The sequence below is a fragment of the Polyodon spathula genome, chromosome 3 (assembly GCF_017654505.1).
Source record: "Polyodon spathula isolate WHYD16114869_AA chromosome 3, ASM1765450v1, whole genome shotgun sequence".
Lineage (NCBI taxonomy): Eukaryota > Metazoa > Chordata > Actinopteri > Acipenseriformes > Polyodontidae > Polyodon > Polyodon spathula.
The window spans coordinates 14065684-14093095 of NC_054536.1; the positions used below are offsets into that span (position 1 = coordinate 14065684).

The 27412-nt window shown below is 36.3% G+C and overlaps 1 protein-coding gene across 1 annotated transcript in view; it reads right to left on the minus strand.

Moving 5' to 3' along the window:
- Positions 1–217: 217 nt before the first annotated feature.
- The window catches only part of LOC121312744 (cadherin-10-like), a 29593-nt gene continuing 2398 nt past the window's right edge, over positions 218–27412 (minus strand). The window contains exons 2-11 of the mRNA XM_041244472.1: positions 16831–17057; positions 10903–11078; positions 9721–9888; positions 8615–8802; positions 7737–7990; positions 3401–3537; positions 2467–2588; positions 1604–1712; positions 1162–1413; positions 218–951 (exon numbers count right to left, since the gene is read on the minus strand). Of these exons, the coding sequence (XP_041100406.1) occupies positions 461–951; positions 1162–1413; positions 1604–1712; positions 2467–2588; positions 3401–3537; positions 7737–7990; positions 8615–8802; positions 9721–9888; positions 10903–11078; positions 16831–17057 (2124 nt within the window). The 3' untranslated portion in view covers positions 218–460. The remainder of the gene's footprint in view (positions 952–1161; positions 1414–1603; positions 1713–2466; positions 2589–3400; positions 3538–7736; positions 7991–8614; positions 8803–9720; positions 9889–10902; positions 11079–16830; positions 17058–27412) is intronic.

A 27412-nucleotide genomic window follows, 5' to 3' on the forward strand; every position in this document is an offset into this window, starting at 1 on the left:
CAACATGTACTGTATAATGCATGTTACACTTTTTATCTGTAGGTTACACAGTCTCCAACATTGTATACATCAAGGGATTAATTTAAACCACAGTTTGACTACTAAACCTTACCAATCTTTTACAATAACATTTTCTTTATACTGTATAATAAAACAAAAAAGGATGGATGAAATAAGTTTGTCATTTTTTATTTTTTATACATGTTTTTATTCCGGATTTGATTAAAAGAATGGTGTATTTTTTTTCTTAAAAACCAGTATATAATACGACTACCTTTCTTCTTTTAGATACAAAACACATTTTCCACAGCATGTTCACAAAAGTCCTAAACCATTCAAATAAACCATTAGTTTAAAAAAAATGAGAAAGTGAAAAATGGGTTTCTTGTTGAACAATATAAACAATATTTTTTCTAACAGTTTTCAAATAACACTTCACTTTGTTATTTTCACATTTAAACTAATAGTCTTTGTCACTGTCTTTTCCAATATACATATCCGCTAGTTTTTTAAACTGTGGTCCCCAGTTACTAAGGTAATCATACTCTTGGTCACCATCTGTTGCTGCTGACTCTACTGAGCTTAAAGACTCTGCTAAGGATCCATTTCCTTCATAAGCATATGTTGCAAGCGAGTCATAAGGTGGTGCAGTTGGATCAGTATCATTTTCTTCTAACCTGTGGTTAATGAAATCTCTAACATCTCCATTATCCTTAATAGGTGATGTCCTGCGAAAGGGGAACAGCATTTCTGGTATTATATCCCTCCGCAACTTGTTTGCGTCCTTTACTTTTGGATTCCTTAGTGTTCCAATATCAAAGGCCTGTGTGTCCTCTTCTCCTCCTCCTTCATCATTGTAGCTGACAATGTTGTCTCTGACGTCCTCTTTGGAAATGATCAGAGGCTCCTTTTTCTTCTGCCTCCTTAGGGCAGCAAACAGCACCACTATAACTGTACAAAACATATTTCAAATACAATCATACATTTATCTTTAATCCATGAAAGGAATAGCCTGCATGCTTTATTAACATTTATGTATCACTAACTTTTTTTTAAAATCTGTATACTGCTTCTATGCTATTGTTTTATCCTGAATTTGTATAATATTAGGATATACACTGTTAGTTTCAATAGGAAACAAACAAAAAAAAAAATACTTACTGAGAAGAATAATTATACAGAGGAGAATGGCAATAAGAGCTCCAGTGCTGAGACCAGCAGGAAAGATCAGAGCTTCAGCGTTACAAGACTGCATGTTGCCTCTGCTGTCACAGGCACATACCCTGATAGTCAGTGTGCTTGTACTGCTCTGAATAGGATAGTCATTGTCAGATATTACAACTGACAAAAGGTAGGTATTCGTTTCATGTCGACTGAATCCACCTCTTTTTGTCAAAATGCTGGCGGTGTTATCTGTAAATAGAATCATCAGTCTTGTGCAGTAATTCAAATTTTCTAAAATGATAGCCATGTTTATTGTGTTTTTTAACTTAGTACTGGTATATTTATGTTTCCGTAACAATACACAAACCATTTAACAATTGTCATCTCTTTGGAAGAATACACTTTCCTTTTGTATTGATTGATAGATACATATATTTACCTTCATTGTCATTGATTGTAAAGTTTGGATTCAAAGTATTTAAACTGAAGAAGAATTTGTGCCCAACAAGTGGTTCATCTGTATCCACTGCACTTATGGTCTGGATCAACTATGGTTTAAAAAATGAGAACAAAGTGATGTGCTGTTACTGTCACGGGACACTTTTTGGTAAAACTATATTTTGATTTCCATTATGAACTACACAATTGCTTAGGAAATACATTAGTCATACATTTGAATACATATGAAATGGACATATGTTGATTATGTATTCCACACTTATTACAAATACAACCTAAACTAATGACAAACAGTTAGACAATTCGCATCAATAGATATGAAGTTTCTTAAATGAATAAGAGTTAAATGTACCATCACTTGATGCTTTGTTCATAAGAAATAAAAATTAATTAAATAAATTAAATAAAGAATCACCTGGCTGTTCAGTGTAAATTACATTGTTAATAACATAAACTAAATTAAAGCAGATATTTCTAAAATGCGCTTTCACTTGCAGTCTTAACAAATAATGTATGATTACAGATTTTGTTTTTCTAAATGAAGCACTAGTTGGAAATTTCAGTCATATGAATCATATAAAACACTAAAAGCATAAGTTAATTGCCATTAATTGATACTCAATTGTTAATGTAAGCAAAGAACAGCCAACATGTTAATGAATGGATTTACAGAATACCTGCTGATAAATATTTCTTAAAAGCAATTCCAAGTACGAGTATCAGCACCCCCCTAGTAATCATCGTAGTTCACTTGACTTAATAATAATAATTCACTGGTAAACAATTACTTCTTCAAATACAAGTTATTCCAAAATAAAATATTCAAAGCTACAAGTAATTTACCTGTCCGGCTTTTACATTTTCACAAACAAATGTCTCATAAAACATTGCAAATTCTGGAGCATTGTCATTTACATCCAAAACCTTAATGAAAACTGGAACACGACTGGTCTGCTTGCGATTACCTAAAATAGAAATGTTAAAACATTTATTCATCAATAAGGAATAAATATAAAATCATATAACAGCAGATAGCAATAGCTATGTCCTTAACTGCACAGTTGCCTATAACATAAGTGGTAACAGACATTCGACTGCTCGACATTCGATCGTGCTAAGCTATATATCGTATAATCATATATATATATATTATTATTCAATATATATATATATAGATATATATATATATATATATATATATATATGTGTTTGTTTTTTGTTTTTTTCACAGTTCCAAACTAAAAGGTAAGTAGAACCTGCAAATGCAATCAACATGTGTGTGTAAATATTATACTGACATACACTGAGTTTAGAATGTGGAGATCATGATAAGTTATCTTGTGATCTCGACACATCATATCCCACAGTCCTTAATGAGCCACAGTGTGATTCTGCAATTTGTCTTAGAAAAAGTACCACACATTAAATGCACATTTTAAAAATCTGTAAAAAAATATAGTCCAATTGTGGTTAGCGACATCTCAATTTAAAATAAATAAATAAATAAAATAAGTACAAATTGGGTCCAAAAAGTCATTGTAAATATATCCACCGACTCCCAGTTTGTTTACTGTCGAAGTCATACATAAATTGTTAATTGCACAATTAACATATTTTAATGATATGAGTCAGCTCAAAAATATATATAAAGATGAATGGAGAGTCACAGTACCAGTATTTTTTGTGAACTCAGAAAATAACGAATCCTAATTATACACCACCTTATCTAATATTCTTGCTCTGTCTATATAACATAACATATTTAGAGTGAACTTACTTATTTCAGTGGCAATAACTGAAATATTGTGCCATGACAATGTTTCTCGATCAAGGTGTTTTAATATGGAAATTGAGCCATTCGTAGAGTCAATAGTGAAAATTCGGTCCATATCTGTATGTCGATCTACAGAATACCTAAAATAACAGAAAAAAATGAATCTGTTGAATTATGTTTTCATCACTCTATTATCTGCTTCCTTAGTAATAAACTTAACAAGGTTGCCTACAGTATATTGTAGCGACCCGGTCAGTGCAGGTCGGCAGGACTTTTGTTTTGTCTCGTTTGTTTGTCTTGTTTCATTTCATCCTGTGCCTTCACGTTATCTGTTTTGTTCCGGGGAGGGACCATACCACTAGCTTCGGTAGGTTATTGACCCTGACTATTTTGCTAACACTTTAGTTTAGGGATACGATATAAGTGATTTAATTATGCTATTAACAATTATAGAATATGATCAGAAATAAGAGTATTAATATACACTTTTGTCATTGTTTTTTTTTGCACTATTGTTTATAATCGCTTATAATGGATATAGTTTGTCTGTCTTTTCAGGTCTGTTTGTCTTTCTATGCCTATGTGTCTGTCTGTCTGTCTTTATATGTCTGTCTCACCAGTTGTATGGGGTTGCTTTGTTTTCGCAATACAGTTTTTAAACACTTTTGCCATTGTTTTGTTTTTGCTATTGTTATTACCACTTATAAACAATAGCAACTAAGGTGTTACTGCTATTTTGCCCATATACCATATGTTGTTTTACAATGATTTGTAAAATCTATAACAAAATCCAAGCTATTACAAAAGCCAACATCATATAGGTCTGCTTTGTATGAAGTTTATAGGTGTGATACCAATTTTAGTCTGAATACAATCATTTAAAGTTTTTTTTTTTTTTTTTTTTTTGGGTGTGTGCCTCATCTATAAGACAAGTTGAATGAGATTTCTTTGCGTTTTTGTCACAGTTATGTGAAGTTTTTGTACTTGTCCGTACCATATGATTAATATTGACATTTATTTTGGAAACAACGTACAGTTTGTTTTTTTTTTCTTTATGTTTGCCATTCAAGCAGAGAATGGGTGAAATCAACCTTTATGCTTAAAAAAACAGACGTGCTATGCCATTGGAAAACGTCTCATTTAGCAAAATCACTTCATCATATTCAACAGTCAACAAAACCATGGTTACCAACATTCCTAATTGAAATAAATACCTTGGAAAGATAAAGATCCTACACAAATTAAAATAGTGCATTATGGGTAGAGAATGTACTGCTTTGGCTTGCTGTTAAAATTTCCAGTGTGGGAAGATGAGATAAAACAATATTCTTAAATAAAATTAAAGCTTGGTCAACCAGCATTCCAAGCCGTACCAATATCCAGCGCAATGTCACGATTAGGAACAACAGCAAATCTCTGTTATCAATGTGCCATGCAACATCAAATACACCACCTGTCAAAATACCTTGCTGTCATGGAAGATACAGGTAGACATAACTGTTTGCGCACATAAAAATTGAGGAATGGTTACAAAAGGAATTGCATTAGTTCACAAAAGAAAAAGCTAACCCGTCATGCTTAGATACAAAAAATGTAACATGAAATTTATAACACGCAAACAAACAAACTGGGCAGTTAAAACCATTAAAAACTTTCTGAAAAATACCATTCAACTTAAAATGAATTACAAAAGAACAGTTAACATAATATCCTTAAAGATTTCACAGTCAGAAATTGTAAAGGTGTGAGATATGGAATAAGCAGCTGTGTTGGGCTCCATGCTGGAATAAACAGGCATGTAAATGATCCTCCACTTGAAATTGAATGAGTGAAACAGAATTCACAACTTCAGACAATGTGTTAAAAAAAAAAAAAAAAACAAGGCGGCCAAAATAAAACACAACATCACCTGCAATAATGGAAAGAGACAAATAATTGGACATTCTGATGCCCTAAACATTAACACAGCTACAGGTCTTGTTATCAAAGTTTGGCTCGATGTCCAGTTAGTTTCCAGAGAAAAAGAAGGAAACAAACAACTAAGAGCGGATTCCTTTACTATAAAAACAGATGAAAACCATTAAGAACACTGCCATGACCTTTAATGAAAGTATAAACAATCTCAACAATCCCTATTGACAGAACAAAGAATATCATGTTTGAAGAGCCTGAAAACTGCTTGTGCCTATAGCTTCACTGAAGAAGTAATTTCCTGGAAAATCTGCCTGCCTTTTATCTTCATCCCAACAAAGCAGAACAAAGTACCGTGAGCTGTTGCACTGTTTGGTATATGCTAGAGCCAATGGGAGTGAATTACCTAGCAACAATGTTACCCAGAGTATGCAGGAAGGCAGGAACCTCAGAAATTACAGAAACTGTCCAAAGCTGGATTGCAAGCTAGCGTAATTACATCTGTCAGTGGTCACAGATCTGAGACCAGTTACTTAGGCACCCTCGCTAGAAAATAGAAAGCGCTGGAGCAACATCTTGTCAGAGAAACACTCCATGCCATCGCCAAATAAATAAACACGATTGGATGAAAGCTAACCCTCTTCTTGCACTTCAATGACTTCTTCTGCAACTAAGCTAAGCTAGCTAGTTATTTAGTCAGACAAGTGAACTGAAACATATATAAGCAAGGTTTTAAAGTTATTTTTAGTCTTTATTTAAAAAAAAAAAATGCATTTACTGAAAGAAAAACAGTAAAAAAAAAATGCAAATGTGTTACCTGAATATTAGTTAACAGGGCTTGGTTAAACCTGAAAATGTTAAAAATGGCTTTAGAAACTATATACCTGTACATTTCTCATTTTCTTTTTTTTAATAAGATGTTTATAAATCCATTCCACAAACGCAATAAGGCAGTGGAGGTCATGGGTTGCCACTTCTCGGCTGGTTGAAGAGAATTAGTATTATCTTGTAACTAACAATGCACGAAGAAGAGACACTATCCAGCACAACCCTCTCTTGTGCCTTCTTATATATATATATATATATATATATATATATATATATATATATATATATATATATATATATATCATATATATATATTATAATAATGTCAAAATATTATAATACACAGTAGTCTTGTGCAGGTACATTTCAGTATAGCTCAACATATTCGACACAACTTGTGCTCTGCATGACTCTATTAAGAGTGTCCTATTAAGGCATGCTTTGAGCCCCATGACTCAAAATACAGTATCATTCGAAACTTGTTAAGTGAATTTTGAGTAAATAAACTTTTATTTTGAATTTAAACTTTTATGTTTTGTTTTGATCAGAAATAAGTAAGTGCAAATTAGATTTTTTAAATTTATTTATCTTTTTTTATTATTAATCGACATTTACTCAATATGGCCCCTATGTACTATGAAATTAGCTGGCGGGTGTGTTTTGTTGTTTGTGTGTTTAACATTATTTAACAGAATAGTGAAGCACCTCACCAGAACGGAAAAGACCAAATTGCTTGTCGACTTGTGTCTAATTCAGGTTTTTTCAAGACACGAACAACAGCTTTGTGCAGCAAGAGAAACAGTGCTGCATTTTGCCATTTGTTTACATGCCATTTTGTAGCAATGAGGTGCACTCATGTAAATCAGAATACAAAACAATTCAATGATATAACAGAGGTTATGGAAAGATTTCCCTCAAGACACTCTCGCGATGACAAGTCTTTTTTTTACAAAACAGTACTGTATCTTTTGAGAACAAATCGCTATCGGTGCCATGAAGTGTTCTCTTAGGAGGTGTTCCTATATGTGGAGACTACTATATATCATTATTTTTCATGATTCCCATTATTTAACATTGCATTTTCAACAAAATCATATACAGCTGCTGCCCTTTCTTTCCCAGAATGTTCACTTACACCATTAAACTGATTAAATGTTTTTACTTTAAATACTAAAAAGCATATTCTAATATATTAAACAGAATTGTTTTTTTAAGTCACTTGAGAATGCAATTCACTAAAGCAGGTGTAATTACCAAAAGCTTTTTAAACAATCAGATCTCTAATTAGCATAACAACCTATGCAGGGCATAGGAAACGACGTGGGGCCCTATAACACGTAACACAGGAAGTCAATGGAGGAAAAAAAGAAAAAAACATGAACTGCCATCATACTTGTATTGTGGCAAATAGCTTCACTTGAGTCATGTTAAAAATAAATCTGTAAAACAAAAGTGTCCACACAGTCAAATAATAAGGGACTTCTTGGTGAGGATAATTGTACGCTAATTAGGTAGGAAAGTGTCTTTAATGCCTCTGGTATTACATCATTGTTTTTTAGTAACATTTGGCAAACTCAGTGATTGAACATGGTATTCTTACCTCACTGGGTTGTTAGCAGCATCAGGGTCCCAGGCTGTAACTGCTCCCATGATACTACCAGAATTGTTATCTTCATGTATTTCTATGACATAGGAGGGTCTGCTAAAAACTGGGGGCTCATCCACATCCTGAACTGTGATCCTTACTGTTGCCGTGTCTTTAAATGGACCGAGGTGAAGGAATCGATGGTCAAGGTGAGTGTTAGCAGCCTCAACTTTTAATGTGTGTATCCTTTTGTTTTCAAAATCCAAATGCTAGCCACAAAAAAAATAATTAAACATGTTTTAGTGATTTGCACTGATCGAAATACTATATATATATATATATATATATATATATAATATATATATATAGATATATATATATATGTGTTTACAATGTAAAACATACATAAAACAATCATGAACTAAACAGAACTCAACAATAAATAGTATACTGTATTGTAAAGGGGCACTGAGGTATTTATCAAATCCAACAACAATTTCAAAGAGGACATTACAGGTCAAGCAGGCAAACACAGGAACAAGTGTTTCTGAGCATTATAATGGTTTATGGACACAATATAAACAGGTTATGTTATTTGGCGCGCTGATACATTAAGGAGACAGGTTACGGCAATAGATATTGTTAACAATAACAATATCTTTCTGAATCATCACAGGTACAAAAAATACATCACACAATCTGACAACCATGTATGCGTCATAAATTTAAATCTTCTGAAATTTAATGAATATTTGAATTAAGTATTGAAGGTTAATTATTTTATTAAGCCATTCATTAAATACGAAATACTTCTGATCCAAAGGAAGGGGGGGGGGGGCAGGTGAGAAAAACTGTACGAACATACAATACATGCAGACAGACGTCATATTTACCTTTTTTATGGTTATAACACCTTCTCCTGTGGCTCTGTCAGTCACAATATTAAACACATCCATTCCATCCCCACCAATGATACTATACTGAATGTCAGCATTTTTACCAATATCAGCATCATTCGCTTTAATCCTGCCAATTGATGATCCTATATCAGCAGATTCTGATGTGCTAAGTTGATAGGTACCTGTTGGTATGTAAGAATTCAGTGAAGTTATTTGTATAATGCCTATACTGTGTAACAGATTTAACACAATATGAGATTGTTGTGTTTTGTTTTGTAATAAGGTCAGATCATACTCAGATGAGGTTACTGGAAGTGGACTGGGCTAAAATGGTAAATTCCATTAATCTCTTTTTGTAAATGTCTTTGTTATTCGGGGGGCATGAACACGGGCTCCTCCCCCTACTTCCCTCCTACCAATAACATCTGCTTTCCACCCCTCTCATCCCCTCTCCAACTCTGCAACTGCACCCTTCTGAGCCTCCCTCTTGGGGTAAAGCGAAGCTCACTTCCCAACCTTAGAAGCCCAGCCGCTGCTTGATTAGTCCTTCGTGAGGAAGGTTCTCTGCGAGTCAAGGGGGACCCCTGGCCAAATGTAACTATCACTATTATCTTCCCATTCTCACCTCTAGATCCCCCTTGGAGGAAGTATTGGTTGCTTCCCAGCCTTGGGGACCGAACGGTTCGGCCTCACCTTCGTGAGGACGACTCTCCTCGCAAGCCAGTCTCCTTACTCTAAGTTATAAGCACATATCTTCTATTATCAATTTGAGGTCTCTTCCTCTACACAGCCCTCGATCATGTCCAGTGAATGTTCCTTAAAGTGACCAGAGTGTGTTTTAATGTTACTGTTTTATAGTTGTATTAAAGTATTTTGCATGGATTGTGCACAACTTTCCTATTAATGTGTATATAAATGCTGGCTAACACGGAACCCAATTGGGATGGCAGTGCAGTTTTTTTTTTTTTTATTGAAGAGTAACATTTAAATTGAATTGTATGTGCGTTACACTAAAACCTTTACAATAATGTTTAAAATCTAAACAAGGCTGTAGTTGTCCAGTTGCTAGGCTTTCATCAAAAACATATATTTACTCTTACTCTGAATGAATCTGGGTGGGTTGTCATTCACATCAGTGAGGGTGATGTTCACTGTCGCAGTCCCTGATAATCCACCCATCTGTCCAGCCATGTCCTTGGCCTGGATGACCACTTGATATTTTTCCTTGTTCTCTCTGTTCATGTTTGGTAAAGCTGTTCTAATAATACCTGAATGCAAATGAAAGTTGAGATTGCGTTAATTATCTGAAACATTGCCTTGTACTGTCAAAAATGAAATGGAAAGCTGACTGATATATTTATCAGAGAAACAACATCACTCAAACTGTGATTTACTTTTTGATCATCATAATTTGTATAAGTAGCAATTGTTTATGTTATGCTTAAAAACATGTACATATAACCTATGTGTCAATCCCAAAACTGGCAGATAATGGCCACAATAGGCAAGGTAGCAGATCTGATGTAATGACATGCGTTCCATTGGCAGATTCTTCTGTATCCAAAGTGACAACATTTCTGTTTCTCAATCAACAGTTCAAATAGTTATCCTGCAGATTTCTTCCAGACATGATGGTGTTAGTTGGTTTAATGTTAGTATTCTTAATTTTATAATTTGCAGTAATTAAATGGCTGACTAATATTACGCTAGATGTATACATTTTAACTTATTTCTGCTTTGTTTGTTTTAGATGCTGTAAAATCATTTAAATGAAACCTTGACAAGCACTATTTTGGTATTGTGTTGTCAGTGCTTTGATAGACTGAAGAACTTCATATTTATCCCCATACTCATCTTGAAAAACAGTAATTTGGTTAAGGGAAAGACAACAGTGTAATTCAAAGGACAAATGAATAAAAAAAAAAAAAAAAAAAAAAAAACTGTGGGGTGTATTCTGTTGATTTAAATGGTGCTGTATCTAAATACAATCAAAGCTAACATCAATCAAATCTGATCCTCCCTGGCATTGTACACAGATGAAAAGAAAATGCTGTTAGATGTTTGATTTTCATAGCCTGGACACACAAAGGGCCCTATTTAATGAAAGTGGCAGTATTTAGATCTGTTTCAATCAAATAACAATAATCTTGTAAGTGAAAAACTCATACTCCATTATAAATCAGAATTGAATAGTTTTGCTACTGAGAAAACTAATTCATGTACTTGGTTTTGCAATATTAACTTCAAAGAAAACACTGCTTAAATAAAATGAAATCACTGACCTGTTGCAGGTTCAACAGAAAAGTATGGCTGTCCCTGGAGAATACTGTACACAAGTTTAGCACTATTCCCATAGCTAGCATCATCAGCATCACTTGCTGTAACCTGTACAACAAAAGTACCTATCAAAACAAAAATGTGAAATAATATTAAGAGGAAATTATCACTGTGTCCATCACTTTTTGATTTGGACGCTAGGTACATGTGTTCGGATCTGAAACTGAAATACACCCCCATCAATTTGGGGTGTTAGGATCCTAAGTTGACCTCATCACTATGGGGTAAAGGTCAGGGTATTTTAATTATCCACTATGAACGCCATGCAAAGGAGGTCATATTTCTATATGGAATCCTGACATAGACATTTCAGATAAATCAGTATGCTGCCAACAATGATTGACAGCTTTGTATTATAGTGATACAACTCTTCTCATGTAAAACCATTTCAATCATTAATATCATGGCAATGGTTGTTTAGAACATAAACAATTTCTGATATTATCTCTTTAAATCTTTAAACTTTTTTTGATAGGATTAGTATTTTAAAAGATAGGAGGGGTTCAACATATTAACATTTCCCGTGTACAATACAGATTAAAAATGTCTCTGCTGACTTAATTTCCTGTGGTGTTTAGGATTTGATTGGATTTCTAGTTTTTAACTTATTTTTATTTGTATTGTGTTTTTTTTGTTTTTTTGTTTTATTTTGTCACATGTATACATTTAAGTATTTGAGAGGTGGTGGTTTTCCATCAGGTCACTCAGAAAGATGCGCCCATAACACAAGGGTCTGTGTGAGAATGCTGCCCGCTCACCGGGGGATATTGTCTCTCTGCAGCCAACATCGTGACGCTAATTTAAGGCCATGGACCTCCCAGTCTCCCAGTGCTGACTTCCATCCCTATTCAATGCATCTGCTTGGGTCTTGTCTCTCTCTCTCCCTGCCTGCTACACCCAACAGCCATTTTCACACATATTTATGAAGACAGCCACAAAAACACTGATGGGCAGTATACGTAAAATTAATTAACAGCTTTTCAACAATATCTTAACTTGTTATAGTTAAACTGTGATTTAAAATAAAATACTTAATGGTTGCTATAAACTCCCTTCCTTTAATTAAATTAATATCTTGGTCAAAACGCTTAAGAAAATTCCTCCACCCCCACTCAATACAGCCATATAAGAAATGACATCATTAAATCTGAATAGAGAAAAGTCCTGTCAAAGATGAACAGATTTCAATTAAAAGGTAGTACTCATCTCAGAACACTTTGTGTTAAGAGCCACCACAGTCACATTTTGTTAATTGCAATGTTTACTGTTTCATTCTTACAGCTCAGAAGTACTTCTAACTAAGTTATTTTGTAGTAATTATCATGTTTCCAGTGAGTGCAAACTACTATCCGATGGCTTATTTAACATAAAAGACAAAGTTGTTCTTTGTTATTAACTTGAGCTAAGGTTAACTGCATTCACCATTTTCACTCATAATGATTTGATTAGGCAATGAAAAAAAAAAAAAAAACATCTGTCTGGATGGCAAGTATATAATGTTTGGCAGTAATATTCAAATTGAAAATAAATAGGGGGGCTCATTTTATTGATCGAGATGTGTTTTTTTTAGTACATAATTAAATACTGAAGGCACAGGTTGACAGGGGATATCAGCTCCCTGCGACCGATCTCCTGCAGTTCATTTTGGGCTGCAGGCCTCTTGGTGAGGACTTCCATTCATTTTTTATGGCACTGGATTTTCCGAGCCTATTTGTTGTTGTTATTTAAATGCATTGGTGCATCAATTGCTACAGTTATAGGGAGTGAATGTTGCCACAATTACAGGTTGTTAGGAACTACAGGCATTTTAGATGTTCAGCTAATTTCCTAATTATACATTATTTGTACATTCTGATATTGTTAGACTAATCTCATAAATTCAAAATGTTAGTTTCCTTTTTTTTTTTTTTTTTTTTTAAGTGGCCTGGTCTGTATTTACCAAAAGCAGCCAATCAGCAGTTCCCTTTCAATTCAAAGATGACCACCAACAATACTTTTGGGATATGCCTGCCACAAGTCAGGTATTCTGGGGAGTGACATCCTCAGTCCTGCCTTCCATGGGAACAAATAGTCACTCTGCAGAGTAAACTTCCTCTTTTGCTTCTCACTGTGGTAAGGTACTCACCCAAAGCAGCTGCTGTGATTGAGTCTGTATGAAAGAGCTCTCACTCGGGTTTTCTGAAATTCCCCTGCTTTATTTTTGAAAAATATTGCTGGAAGTTGGCTTGCCCCTTCACCGGAATCAGAAACTCAGTTTCTGAACTGAACTATTATCGTTGCACAACTGCGCTTTGTTGTCTTCTGTCTTTTCACCATTCTGCATTGCTTGCACTGCAGACTGCTTTCTAACTACAGCTTCTGCTGTTACATGTTATTTTCTTCTGCTACTTGCACCTAAAAAAAAACAGACACGTGATTTCCTCCATCAGGACTCAGCTCTGCCGTGTCCCGCTGTTGAGTCAACATCATTTTTTTACAGCCCACCTGCTCAGGGGCTGGCTTAAAATAATAAATAAATAACAAAAACTCTTCAGTCTACCAACGTGGCATGGTAACTGCCCTACCCCCACAGCTCGGCTGTTGTGTGAGTGTGTGTCTTTCTCTTACTGCGCTTGCAGTTAAAAAAAAACCTCATAGCCTTGGTGCCGTCATGCCCCTCGGTGCCTGAGAGCCTTACTGCCCTCAGTGACCTCAGTGCTCCTGCACCCTCGGCACCTATGTGCGCCAGTGTTTGGAAGCCATCGGTGCTTCGCCACCTCGGTGCCTCAGAGCCTTGGTGCCCTTGCTGCTTCGGCGCCTCGACGCTCCAGAGGTGCCCCCGGGCATCAGCGCTTCAGGCCTCTGGTACCTTTAGTCAGCCTCGGTCCTTCGCCACCTTGGGATATTGGAGCATCGGTGCCCTGGATGCCTCGACGCCTCAGTGTCAGACATACCCGGAGATTGGTGCTTTAGCGCCCTCAGGACCTTAAAGCCACAGCGCATCCATTTCTGGACATCCTCAGTGCTTAGACATTCTACTCCTTTGTGCCTTGGTACTGATACAGCGTGCACGTAGTGTGATCATGATGGCGAACATGCAGAAATTCCATGCCTTCACATCATGTGGCAGGAAGCTTCCCCCAGAGGACAGGCACTCCCTTTGTGTCTGGTGCCTTGGCATGAAGCATGCCTCCTCTGCCTTGGGAGATGGCTCCTTTTGCAAGATCTGTGCAGCGTTCCAGCCTTGGGTGCTATGTAGCAGACTCGCCAGGTTTACCGGTGCGGCTTCCCCAGCTAGCTCAACTGAACTATCTGCGGTGCTGGGAGCCCCGGTCTTCTACATCCTTCAGTTGTCCCAGATTCCCTCACACAGTATTCCCTGCGCTTAGGCTCCAGACCCTCAGGTTTGCAGCCGATCTAGATCTCCTGCGAGGAGCACTAAGTGGGCGAGATAGTCAAAACAGGCACAGGACATCTCCAATCTAAAGGACAGGCAGCAGGCCCAACCCCCTGCTCTGGTCCCAGCTCTGCCGTTAACACCTACCCGGAAACTGACTCTAGCTTTGCCGGTGGTCACCCCGAATGCCTATGAACCAGACCTGGCTGTGGCCGAGGAAGACCAGGATGTAATATCAGTGCCTTCAGCCCTTCCCAGTGTGGTCCTCTTGGAACCACCCAGCCTCAGCACCGAGTGTAGTGAAATGGAGATGCAGGGCTTGACGGAATTCCTCATCAGCCCTGCAGCTGGGATTACTTCATATGTGCTACACCCCAAGCGTAACAAGCACTGTCGTATGTTGGGAAATCCTATGCTTTTGGAGGCAAACCTCTCACCTGCTCGAAGGTGTAAGGATAGGGACGATCCACAGCAGTCAGGTAGTGATGACAGGTGCATCCAACTTAGGTTGGGGAGCAGTCTGGGCAGGCAGAGGAGTCCGTGGCTCCTGGTCGGGACACTGGACATCCATGCTTATAAATGCGCTGGAACAGCAAACAGTTCACCTCAATCTCGAAGTTAGCAAGCCTGTCTGTCTTTGAGCCTAATTGGTGGTGAGAACAAATAAAGGTTTGGTGTTTCCCCTTATCATTGAATAGTCCTCTGCCCATCACTTCTCAGTATCTATGCTAAAAGTCTAACCTGGATGCAGCTGAGTTATGGGTGGTATGGCATTTCCTGACTTTTGTGACTTCAAGCTACAACGTTGAAGTTAATTTAATTGTCATTTTTTTGGTAAGGAATGTCCTGAATTGTGTGGCTTCCAGCCCGAAACCATAACTATGTTTTTAATGACACTTTTCTAATGAATATGCATGTATAACCAAGTGACACATCTGAAGAGAATGAAACCGTGTGATAACTAAGAGAGTGAAACAGTGTGATAACTAAGTGTACAGTATCTACTGTACAGCACTTAAATATATGTGGCATTACCAGAAAAGCTCTACATTGAGTTTGATTTTCTTGATGTCATACTTTGTGCAGTACCGTATTCCTTTGAATTTAAGATGCCCTCGAATTTAAGACGCAGCTCAAATTTACCACCCTTAATTTGAGGAAAAAATAAAACATTAAATAAATATCCATTTACAAAGATACAACCTCAATTTCGTTGTTGTATCATACAAGTGACATGAAACAGTCTTCTTGTAGATTAACCACGAAGCTCGTTAATCGTGCTGCGCACTGTGTAATACTTAAAATGGCATCACTGTCGCACACATACCACCACTCACAACATTCCACATCCTGGCAACAGCAAGCAAGACACAACCATCCATGGCATCAGGCACTGTCCCTTTGTGTACTTGGATTGTCACGTCTTTTCTTGGTGATTTTTATATATGCATCACTATACTGTACTCGAATTTAAGATGCAGGATATTTTTGAGGATCATAAAATGATTAAAAAGTGTGTCATAAATTTGTAGGAATATGGTAGGTATCTCAACCAGAACCCTCTTGTATTTTAATGCCTGCTGAAATTGTCACAGGACAAGTGTGCTTCCCCCAGCCTTCTTCTAAGAAAAAGTAATGGTGGCCATTTAGTTATTATCCAGGATGGAAGGAAACATTGAGTTGGCAAGTGTCACCAAAGTAGCAGTTATTTCCTTTCTTAGACTTGAAAACAATTTTTTTCAAATAAATAAAATAATCTGTCTTCACACAAAAGCTCCCCACTACAACTTACTCCATCACCTGATATTGTACCCATTTTAACACAACCTTTTATACAAACATAATGAACATGCAGTTATATAAGTAAGTTATAAAATAAGTTTCTACCCATGGCAAGACGCAAGTTACAGAAGAGAAAAAAAGCAGTACTAAAATGAATAAAATATATTGAGTCAAATGTACCTTTATCCCTAGTTTTGCAGATTTCTGCATGTTAATGACTTCTCAATTGTTTTGTAGATTGTTGGTGTATGTCTGGATCCCACACATAAATATGACCACATCTATTTGATCATAAATGCATGCAAATGTTCAAAAAACATTATGATTTAGCAACCAAGTGTGCACAGCCGCATATACTGCAGTGGCATGTGGCCAGCCAATACAATACATAGATAAAAGGAATGTGAGAACCAATTACAACACTCAGCACGTCCCCTAAGCTTTAAAGAAAAGACTGCTTAAGACCTGTCACAAAATACATTTTTGCAGATATTTTTACACAAATATCTGGAGGATATATATATATGATATATATAGTTATATATTATATATATATATAGATATCTATTATATATATATATATCTATATATATATATATATATATATATATATATATATATATATATTATATCTCTGAATGGGTGTAGTCTGTAAAGTCAGACATTTTAACCGAATTGGCTTATAAAGAAACATTGTAAAACCAAGTAACAGTACATGTCATGGATTTTAATCACAAACTCAGATTCTGGTTCCAGTGGTCTGCCTGTCCTCTTGTTTACTGCTTGAGCACGGAGTGTGTAGTAAGCCTTTTCTTCTCTATCCAGTCGCTTTGTAGCATGAATGTCACCTGAATTCTCATCAATAAGAAACAAGGAACCGGCCCCGTCTCCAGAAAGGACATATTTTACACTTCCATCTCCTCTATCTTGATCAGAATGCAGCTAAATTGGGAATGAAAACAAATATCACTAGCAACATTGTATTGTAAGTTACATTTCATTAGGTGAAGTTATTGTAAATACAATATATACCATGTATATAATGATCCTGGCTTTTAAAGCAGTTGTGTTCAGTTGTGTTGCTGATAGACCTGCAGCTGTCATCAGTGTAAAAAAGAAAGTGATGTTTGAGTTATTCATTCAAATTTACAAACACACCCTTCAAAAACCCTTAAAAAATAAAGTAATAGATGATTAACCCTTGGAATGGAGTTATACAGAATATCTTCTGTATCATTTGCCATGATTTTTTCTGACAGATTTTTTTTTTTTTTTCCTTGGCTGGGCATTGTGAACTCCATTTTCCAGCATTCCCTGATATGAAAGCATGTGCACAAGAAGGCTCCCCGCATCAGTTCACATCTGGTGTGTTGTTGCTACACACACTTACATTTTCTGCAACGCCAAGAACGATCCTCACTGTCTGCGACCAGCTTGAAAAAATATGTCTGTTTTTACTATAATCAAAGCAGACTTTATTCATTTTAAAACTGTGTTGGTGAAAAGGGAGTTTTTATGTTTAAGTAGGATGTACAAAGTTCATGTTAATGAATGCATTTATTTTCCCATGATTCCTTCATTTTGCCTTAGATTGTTTCAGGTGAGTAAATGTACTTTACTAGTGCCACAAGCTGCGATTTATTTTATTGATGTTAGTACTGTTAATATTACTTTACTGTTCAAGTTGTTTATGTATACTGATTTGTATTAGTTTATATTGTGGAACATGGGTAGGAGAGTTGTTTTAACCAATGTTTACCTGTTTCATGGTCCTGAATTGTTTTTTTTTTCAATGCCGAAAACTGAGAAGTCCTAAATACAAAAACAAAACAAAAAAAAAGTGTGGTATATGTTTGCATGAAAGGTCTTGAGCTTTATATTTTGCTATTAAACTCTTTCATGGATTTATGTTGTTCTGTGAAAACTTCATAATTCAGAAAAAATGAAAAAAAAAAAACTGTAACTTTTAGAAGGGATGAAAATTTAGCTGACATTTTACTCCACAGTAAACATAAAGGAATCATAGATACATTAAGTGACATTGAAACCTGTAAAAGCACATGTAAAGTGTTCACATATATTGGTAAAGATAAAAGTGAATTTGTAAAATAAAAAAAAAAAAATCTGTCATGCAAGGGTAGCAACCTTGTATATGGTATATTTTGCATAAAATGTAATAACATTTAATATGTAGGAGAGACAGGTACATCATTATATAAAAGAATACAGAGCCACCTATCAAATATAAGAAAAAAGAATCAATGAACCAATAGTTCAGAACTTTACAAGGAACAGACACACCATGGATGACCTAAAGTTTGTGGTTTTAGAAAAAAATGTAAAAAGATAATGTACAGTATAGTAGAATAAAAGAAAATAAATTGATAAATACACTAGATAACATGATGCCTAAAGATTTAACTAGAAAGGAACAGCAGATTGTTACATAGTTATATAGTGAATGATATCACAAATACATTACATTCAAATAAAAATAAATATGTGGTTACAATGGCATCAAAAGCCTATAAATGCCTCTCAAACACACTTTCCCTAGACAAAGGCATGTTAAACAGTTAGATCTTTGCTCAAAAACGTATATAAAAAAAAATAGATAGATAGATAGATAGATAGATAGATAGATAGATAGATAGATAGATAGATAGATAGACATGCCAAGAGCTTCTGGGCAAATCCCGAAGTTACCACTTTTTTATCATTGACTCATTATCATAATGTATTATTGTTGCCATTCCTTTTACTGTGCACCTCCCACCACTAAGCCACGAGAAAGACATATTGTATCATTGGTTAACGATGGGCAAACAGGGAGGGACGCTGTTAGACTGAACTCAATATGATCACGCTTCCAGGAATTTTCAATCACACCTGTTTACTGTCCCAATGCCAACTCAAAAACTTTTAAAAAGAAAGAAGGAAGAAGAGCTGTCTAAAGCGGCAGCAAAGTGTTCGGATTTACCTAATGTTCAGGTAAGCAATAGGTGCACAACAATTTGTCCAATTCTCGTAGTTTATTGTGTCACATAAACCCAAGATGGAATTATTTTCCTGTAACTCCCTGAAGCCCATCTATTATTCTTTCTCTCTCTCTCTCTCTCTCTCTCTCTCTCTCTCTCCCTGTTAAGGTGAGCAGCAGCACCTTGATTCCTGCTGCCCTTAAGCTTGCCCAAGTTACGTCGGTACTCAAAACCCTCCCTCGACTCGGCTGACTTATCTAATTTCTACCCCATCTCCAATCTCCCTTTTTTCTCCAAAACTCTTGAAAGGGCTGTAGTCAGTCAGCTGATGAAAATTCTCATTGATAACAATCTGCTTGAATCTCTACAGTCTGTCTTCCTGGTCACATCACAGTATTGATACTGTTCTGCTCCGGATTGTGAATGATCTCCTGCTTACTGCTGATGCTGGTGTTCCATCTGTGCTTGTCCTCCTTGACCTAACAGATTGTTTTGACACCGCAGATCATGGCATTCTTCTTGACCATACTTCAGAAGTATGCTGGGATCTCTGGAACCTCTCTCTCCTGGATGTCATCTTACCTATGTGGACACATGCACACGTCTGTTTTCTATACTGGATCCAGTGTTGTCCCAAACCCAATCACTTGTGGTGTTCCCCAAGGATCTGTTCTTGGGCCTCTTCTCTTCAATATCTGCATGCTTCCCTTGGGTCACCTCATCTGCCAACACAGCCTCATGTTTCACTCATATGCTGATGACACCCAGCTCTACTTAAAACTTGACCCTCAAAGCACAGTTCAAAGCCTTTGTGTACTTCTTGACAGCAACCTCTCCTTTGATGCCCACATCTCGTCTATGGTCAAATCTTCCTTCTACCATCTTCGAAACATCTCCAAAGTCCATTCCTTCAATTGCCTCCTGGTTGTGGAGATACTTTGTCATGCATTTGTCTCATCTCGACTCGACTACTGCAACTCCGTATATGGTGTATAACTTGACAGTAGATTTAATTGTACATTATATGATAAAAACAGCATTTGTGCCATGAATTATATTTTCTGACATTTTTTATAGAACCATTTTGTAAATGTCAGAACTATCTTCACTTGCAGAGTTATCTTTGTTTCCTACTTGTGGTTTCATATTTGCGTGAGCTACTCTCTGAGAATTGCATAGGATTCTGTGACAGTAGCTTATTTAACCTTGATCTGGAGGTCACCAGTTTCACATAATCCTTGCATATCACTTTACTTCTATGACAAAAATCACTAATATTTCACTAAAAGTATGTATTTCTCAGTTAGCTCCTGTGTTTTTATCTCGATTTCATGCTTGCATTAACATACATTATAAATTAATGAAACACCAGTATGACTGTTCTTGCTGGAAGCTCTTCTGCATACAATTTATTTTTAATAGAATATCATCTACATGTTTTCTTATATTTTGCATACCACTTAGTTGTACTTATTTTGCATTGTCATTTTACAATAAAGGGCCATGTATGAGGCATCATAACATAATAACAAATTGAGCCGTCTGTCTGCTTTAATCCATTTCTGAATAAAGTCAATTAAACCTTTACAGGGTTAGTAAATTGAGTTGGTGAGAATTCCCCACCCTCTGGAATTACACCATGATGTTTATCAAAAAGTCTAGTATGTAATTTAAAGAGCCTGGGAAAAAAGCCTTTTATCATTCTGTGCTAGTTTAAACCTTGAGTACTTGATGCTGGCTAGGTAACAAAGACCAATTAGAAATAGTTAAATATTGAAAACATATGATTATTGGTTATATTAATTCTGTTTACACTATTATTTCGTTCAAATATTTTTAGTACTGCATAGCCTCACACACTGATAATTTATGATGTCTTAGAATATTTTCAATATTTAAGAAAAAAAGTCTAGGTCCCAAAAAATGTATTGTGCTAAAAAAAAAAGCAAAAAAAAAAAAGAATGTCTTCACCTTTAGTTATATATTCTGCAGGTGGAACACATGGTATCTCTCCACATAACTTTGAGGTCAAATTATGAGTGGCCTATATGTTAAATAATATTCTTTGAGATAATATTTAACCTGCGGAGGAACAACTTTGAAATATGCTGAAGGGGGAGGTCATACTTTTTGTGTTTCAAGCTGGGGGCACTTGTGTGCTGAACCACAGAAGCAGAAAATCAAATGAAATAGTTTTATGTTTGCAAAGACATGATTTATGATGGCATGTTGACAAGGCACTGTATGTCAGATGTTTTAATTACTGTAAAACTTCAAATAATCGTTGGTCTCCAATACTCACTGGGTCTCTAATAAGCACCGGGGCTTCTGGGAAATATGGTAAATAGACACCGGGTCCCTAAGGCTCAGAATGAATGATAAGAAAACTGAATTAAACTTATTTTAAGGTACACGTAATGCATTGTTTTTTTTGTTGTTGTTGTTTTTTTGTGACGTTATTCATTTTAAAACCAGTTGCGAAGCTTTTTTGAATGTGCTGAAAGTAAATAAAATACAAATATTAACAGGATTGCCTTTTAGTGCTTTTGTACATATTTCTTTTTTGCATTAACAGTATTTCGTGCATTGAGTCTTGCAATGAATATTCCGATTTTGCTCCTTTTCCAGTGTTCTTATTTATCAATGTGCATGTTATAAAAACAAATTAGTCACTTTTGCTTTGATTTTGTAATAAAACTGGTGCTTGTATTGATTTTATTGTTACTCTTTAAACAGTTTGAAGCATTTGTGAGTGTGTTGTGGGCCAACATTATGAACTTATTCTTCGTATTAACACAATATTTCATGCGGTTGTTTTACAATGAAGATTCGTTGCTGGTTAATTTTTCATCGATTATCCTTGCTTACCAATGTACACGTTTTGAGAGTGAACAATAAATATAATATAGTTCATAAAGATGAAACTTATTGCTTTTATTAATTTTACAACCATGTTTGTTTGTTTTTTTTTTGTTTTTTTTATTTTATTTTTTTTATTGTACTCCAAGCCTTAATACACACTTGTGTGCTGATATTTACAGGGCTGTCTTTAGTGGATTTTACTGTTTTTGTTATTATTACAATACAAACTGTTATTACCCATTGACACAATCTTTAATGACATTGCTGGAATGTTGTAATTTACTTATGTAATTTCTATAAATTTGTGTGCAGGTAGCTTTTTCATGATTGTATCTGAAGTATTTGCATGTTAGTGATCTTACATAATAAACGCTCAGTCTCAAATAGTTGACGGTCTCCAATAGGCGTCAGGGCTACTGGCAAATATTGTAAATAAATGCTGGGGCGTTTATTTAAAGTTTCACTGTATGTTTTAATGTAAACATGCCAACTAAATGCTCTGTGTAAAACAGCATATGACATTTCCCTTTAGCAGAAAACCTGCTAGTTATTTTGTCAATCCTTTGTAATCATTTGTTATTTACATCATGGAAGTTATGTAATTCTAATATTTTCTCATCTTCAGCTCACTAACCGTTGCAATGGTAAGTTACCTTAGAGGCAATGACTGATGCGTTGGACATTAACGGTAATTTAAAACATACTGTCATTTCGGTATCTGCCCAGGTAGTTTGTCAACTACCTATAGCCCCCCGGCTGATGGCGAAGAAAGATTTTTAACAGATACAGTGTACTACTAAAAGAGTGTGAATTACCTAATTTAATCATGCAGTTTTTTTTTTATATATTAAATTAACAATCAACCAATAGAAGACCTGCATTTTCTCCACAGTAGTCCAATCATAAACAGTTGAAGGTATTCTCTGCCTCGACTGAAGGTCTTGAGTAAGTTTAACCAATGGAAAAGTCAAAGATCTGCACTAGTTTTGCAGCTGTCCAATCATTAGTGAGCAGAGGTTGGACATAAATATGCTAGGGTAAACGGTGTTAGAATAGCTGCATTTTGCGATATATTGCTTATTATAGACCGTTATTGAGAATTATATAGAGAACTTCAAAGTAATATTTGAAATAACTTTTTACTAATTATAAAAAAAAGTCATCAGACAACAGAGACATCATAGTCGATTTGGTTACGAATCAATTTTCAAGAAGAACTTTCTGAACAAAATTGGAGATTGTTATAAAAAGGGAGTGTAACATGTCGATGAGCCCTGTACATTTATCAACTTATTTATTTTTAGAACGGGGTTTCCCCCTCCGCCCGTGTCACATTTTGTATTGTTTTGTATATATATATATATATATATATATATATATATATATATATATATATATATATATATATATATAATATAGATAAAAAGACGAAAGCCACGGTATTGGTTTTGTATTTATTGTATTTAAATATGATGCCATAGCCATGCGTTTGTTTGTTATTGTTTTGTTTTTATTTTAAACGTGTTCTGGTAGAGGTGAGGTACGCAGCTCGTCCTCTGCCAGGAATAAAAAAATAAATAAAAACTGTGCAGAAGGTGACCATCTCCCAAATTAATTAAGTGATTATTGTGTTGCTAATCGGGAGATGGTCACCTGTATATAAACCTGCAGCTCTCTGCACTTTGGGTGGGGAGTTAAGAGGAGAGAACAAAGCGAGAGAGAGGAGAAAGAATCAAAATGAAACAGAAAGTAAAGTAGGATCAGTGAAGGCCACTGCCCAGCCTTACCTACTTATTAGAATTGTATTTTGTGTTCATGATTTTGTTTTTGTTTAAATCTTGTATTTCTGAGTAGAAGGAGGCAGAAAGTGTGCTCTGCTTCCGAGCAGTCAAAATAAAGCAAGTGCTGTGTTAAACTGGTGTGGTTTGTTTGGTGCTGTTTTATGTCAGGTAAACGGTTTAGCCATCCTGCATGTTAGTCAGGGACCTGTTAATGTATTGTCAGAGCTCCAAAATGGAGTTAAGCTTTGTTTCGGTTTTGTTTGTTTATTTGTGTTTTGTGTTTATTAAACAGTGCGCGTAAGCGCTGCAAAATTCCATTTCCGTGTCTGGGTCTACTTTTTTAAAGGGGCAATGAACCTTGAGAGTTGCAGGAACTATCACATATGGTGTCAGAAAGGTGGGCGCCCCGAAAGACCCAGAAATGGAGGATTTAAAAGAGTTGATTAAAAGGATGAACAAGAATACCGCTGCTCAACGCGAGCAAACTGAGAGGTGGAGACGGGAGGTAGGGCTGCCGGAGTGGGAGCTGAATGAGCTGGAGCTGCTGTTCCACAAGTGGAAGCCGGTGAGAGAAGCCTCGCTGTCTCCAGCGCCTGAGGGAATAGCCCCGCTGTCTCCAGCGCCTGACGGAGAAGCCCCGCTGTCTCCAGCGCCTGAGGGAGAAGCCCCGCTGTCTCCAGCTTCTGAGCGTCTGAGCCCACCTCCACTACAGCCCCGACCAGCACCCCAACGACCCAGTCCGGTGCTTTCAGATACGGTCCCTTGCCCCTTGCCCCTTGCTCGTGGACACCCTGCCAGTATGGCTGGACCTCCCTGGACTAGACCTGGAGCCCAGGAGTCTGCACCACTGGCCACAGTTCCAGAGTTAGGTTTGTTTATTTGTGTTTTGTGTTTATTAAAAAGTGCGCGTAAGCGCTGCAGAATTCAATTTCCGTGTCTGGGTCTACATTTTTAAAGGGGCAACGAAGCTTGAGAGTTGCAGGAACTATCACACCTGTTATTCCCTCACTATACACTGGGTTTGCCATGGTTCCCACAGCTAACTACACACGTCCCCTCAGGTATGTAACAATTATTTTTATTTTATTTAATAGCGGCCATCTTCCTCAGTTGTTCTTGCTTATCTCATTCTCTCGCTCCAGCTGCTGGCATTCTTGTCTTGGTTTATTCACCTTGCTTCCGAACCCAGCATCACTGGGTTTCCCCTGTAAATGCCAGCCTGAATGAATAACAGAGCGTAGTTCTTATAGGTAGAGCGACTCTGCAAAGCCCGCCTCTCGACAACTAGAGAGGAAAAGAAAACACCCCCTTACTCAGCCTCTCTGTGCCACTGCCATGATTGACAGGCTGATCCGACGGGGCTCCCAAGCTCCTCCTGCAGGTTCATGCAATATAGTCAAACTGAGGTACACTTCTTAGACTTCTGTATTTCTATAAACTCTGATTGTAAATTTAAAACCTCAATCTTTCATAAACCTACAGACAGAAACACGATTCTTCATGTAGATAGTAATTATCCTAAACATATGATCAAAAATATACCATATGGTCAATCTATACATCTTAAGAGAATATATAGCGATACATTAGACTATGAAACTAAAGCTAAGGACATAAGGAATCATTTTCTGTCTAGAGACTACAAAAGAAATATAGTTGAAACAGTGTTTAACAGAACAGAAAAAATAAAGTGGAATACACAAAACTCAAAAACTAATGAATCCACAGAGAATAGAGTCACTTTCCTTACTGAACATAACCATATGGCTAATGATGTTAAAAAAATTATACTGAAACATTGAAAAATATTGGAATATGATCTCCAGTTAAAGTCGTTTGCTACTTCCACGCCCAGATTTTATTTTAAATGGGGAAGAAACATAAAAGATGCAATGGTCTCCTCGATGTATAAATCACCAACATGAGCCATTTTGTTTATATTTTAAAGTTTTATTTGATTTAATAAAATAAGAGCGCATTGGCGACTCACCCAGGAGTTCTTGTGTGTGCCTGTGTTTTCTGGTATGTGACATCACCCACCCAGCCATCCGGCCACAAAGTGCAAAAAAATAACGTATACAGTACAGTACAGTACAGGTACATTTCTACAAATTGCTTCCAGTGAAGAACTCTGTGATACACATCTGGAAGGTCTTTCCTTACATGTCTCATTCCAGCTCGGTGTGCAGATGCTGCTCCATAGCATACTGCACTATTAAAAGCACAACATGCACATCAGCCGGCGTTACCAACGGCTGTTCCTTTGGCCATTCAGGTCCTCCTCATCATTCTCAACATTTTCCATGATGTCTCGCATTGCGCTGGCTACCTGTTATGTCATTGGTGTCCATTTCAGGCAGAGCGTCGTGGTCGCCAAGGTGACACAGCTGAGAGAACTCTTCCTCTGACACCCTGTCTGGTGTTGCCAGTGTCAGTTTCTGTTGTATTTCCATCAGCACACTCCTTCTCAACTACAGAAAACCCAGCTTTCTTGAAGCAACAGTGGATTGTTTGTTGACCAATAGTTCCAAGCATGCTTCATCAGGCACACAGCATCTAACATAGATATTTTTTTTTATGCACTGAACAGCACTCAGTTCTGCATTAGAGTCCAGTTCTTCAAGAACTCTCTCTCTCATTGACCTAACGTAATGCTACTTCATAGAGTAAATTATGCCCTGATCCAAGGGCTGGATTATGCAGCTTGTGTTTGCAGGGAGAACGATAAGACGTCTGTTCTTTAGCCCAGAAATGTAAAGGGGATCAGAAAATTGTCTAGGCGCCAGGACAATTTTTCAACCCATCAGTTTACAATCAATAACAAAGTGATCGATTAAACACAAAACACAATCTGTCAGAACATTTTCTACAATATAAACAGGTGCCTTTGTTATTGAAATCTATGTGAATGGCAAGGGAACAACGTGAAAACAGCTGATTGGTGGATCAGTAAGAGCGTTTACTACAGTATAAACAAGAGCCTTTGTTATTTAAATCTGTGTGAATGGCATGTAATTAGATCCAAACAGTTGAGTTTGTCTGAAATATCCAGAATGATTAACATGGTATAAACTATGCCTTTGTTATTGAAATCAGTGGGAATGGAAAATGGCAATCGCTATTTGCCCAATATAAGCAGCTGCCAGCAATAACACTGGATGGTGCAAGTGGTGGATATTGTATATATAAGTGCACCCCATATAAATAAATAAATAAATACATAAAAAAACCAAAAAAACATAACTTTTTTTGTTTAACTGCCATCTGATTTAACTGTCGCCCTGTAAGTTTAACTTCACCAACAGGCCAATTGCATGATTATAATAACATTAACATCAGTGATCATTAAAATTAGAGCTATCTAAATTTAAATTAAAATATATTCTCTCAGTTATAAGTACAAAATACAATGAAATGTGCTTGAACAAATACTCATGATCCTTTGCAGTAATTCACTGAATAAACCTATCTGCGAATACAACAGTGTATGGTACGATTTGCTTGTTAGTGCTGTAGTGTAATAACAAAATGTGCTGTGTAAACATAAAACATTATTTCCCAAAGGTGTTAAAGCTTTTGCTACATCTCCTTGCATATTGCATATTGCAAATCTTTAAAAGGTCCTGCTGTCTTCTTACTTGCAGTGTACTGTTATGTTGTGCATTTGAGAAAAACT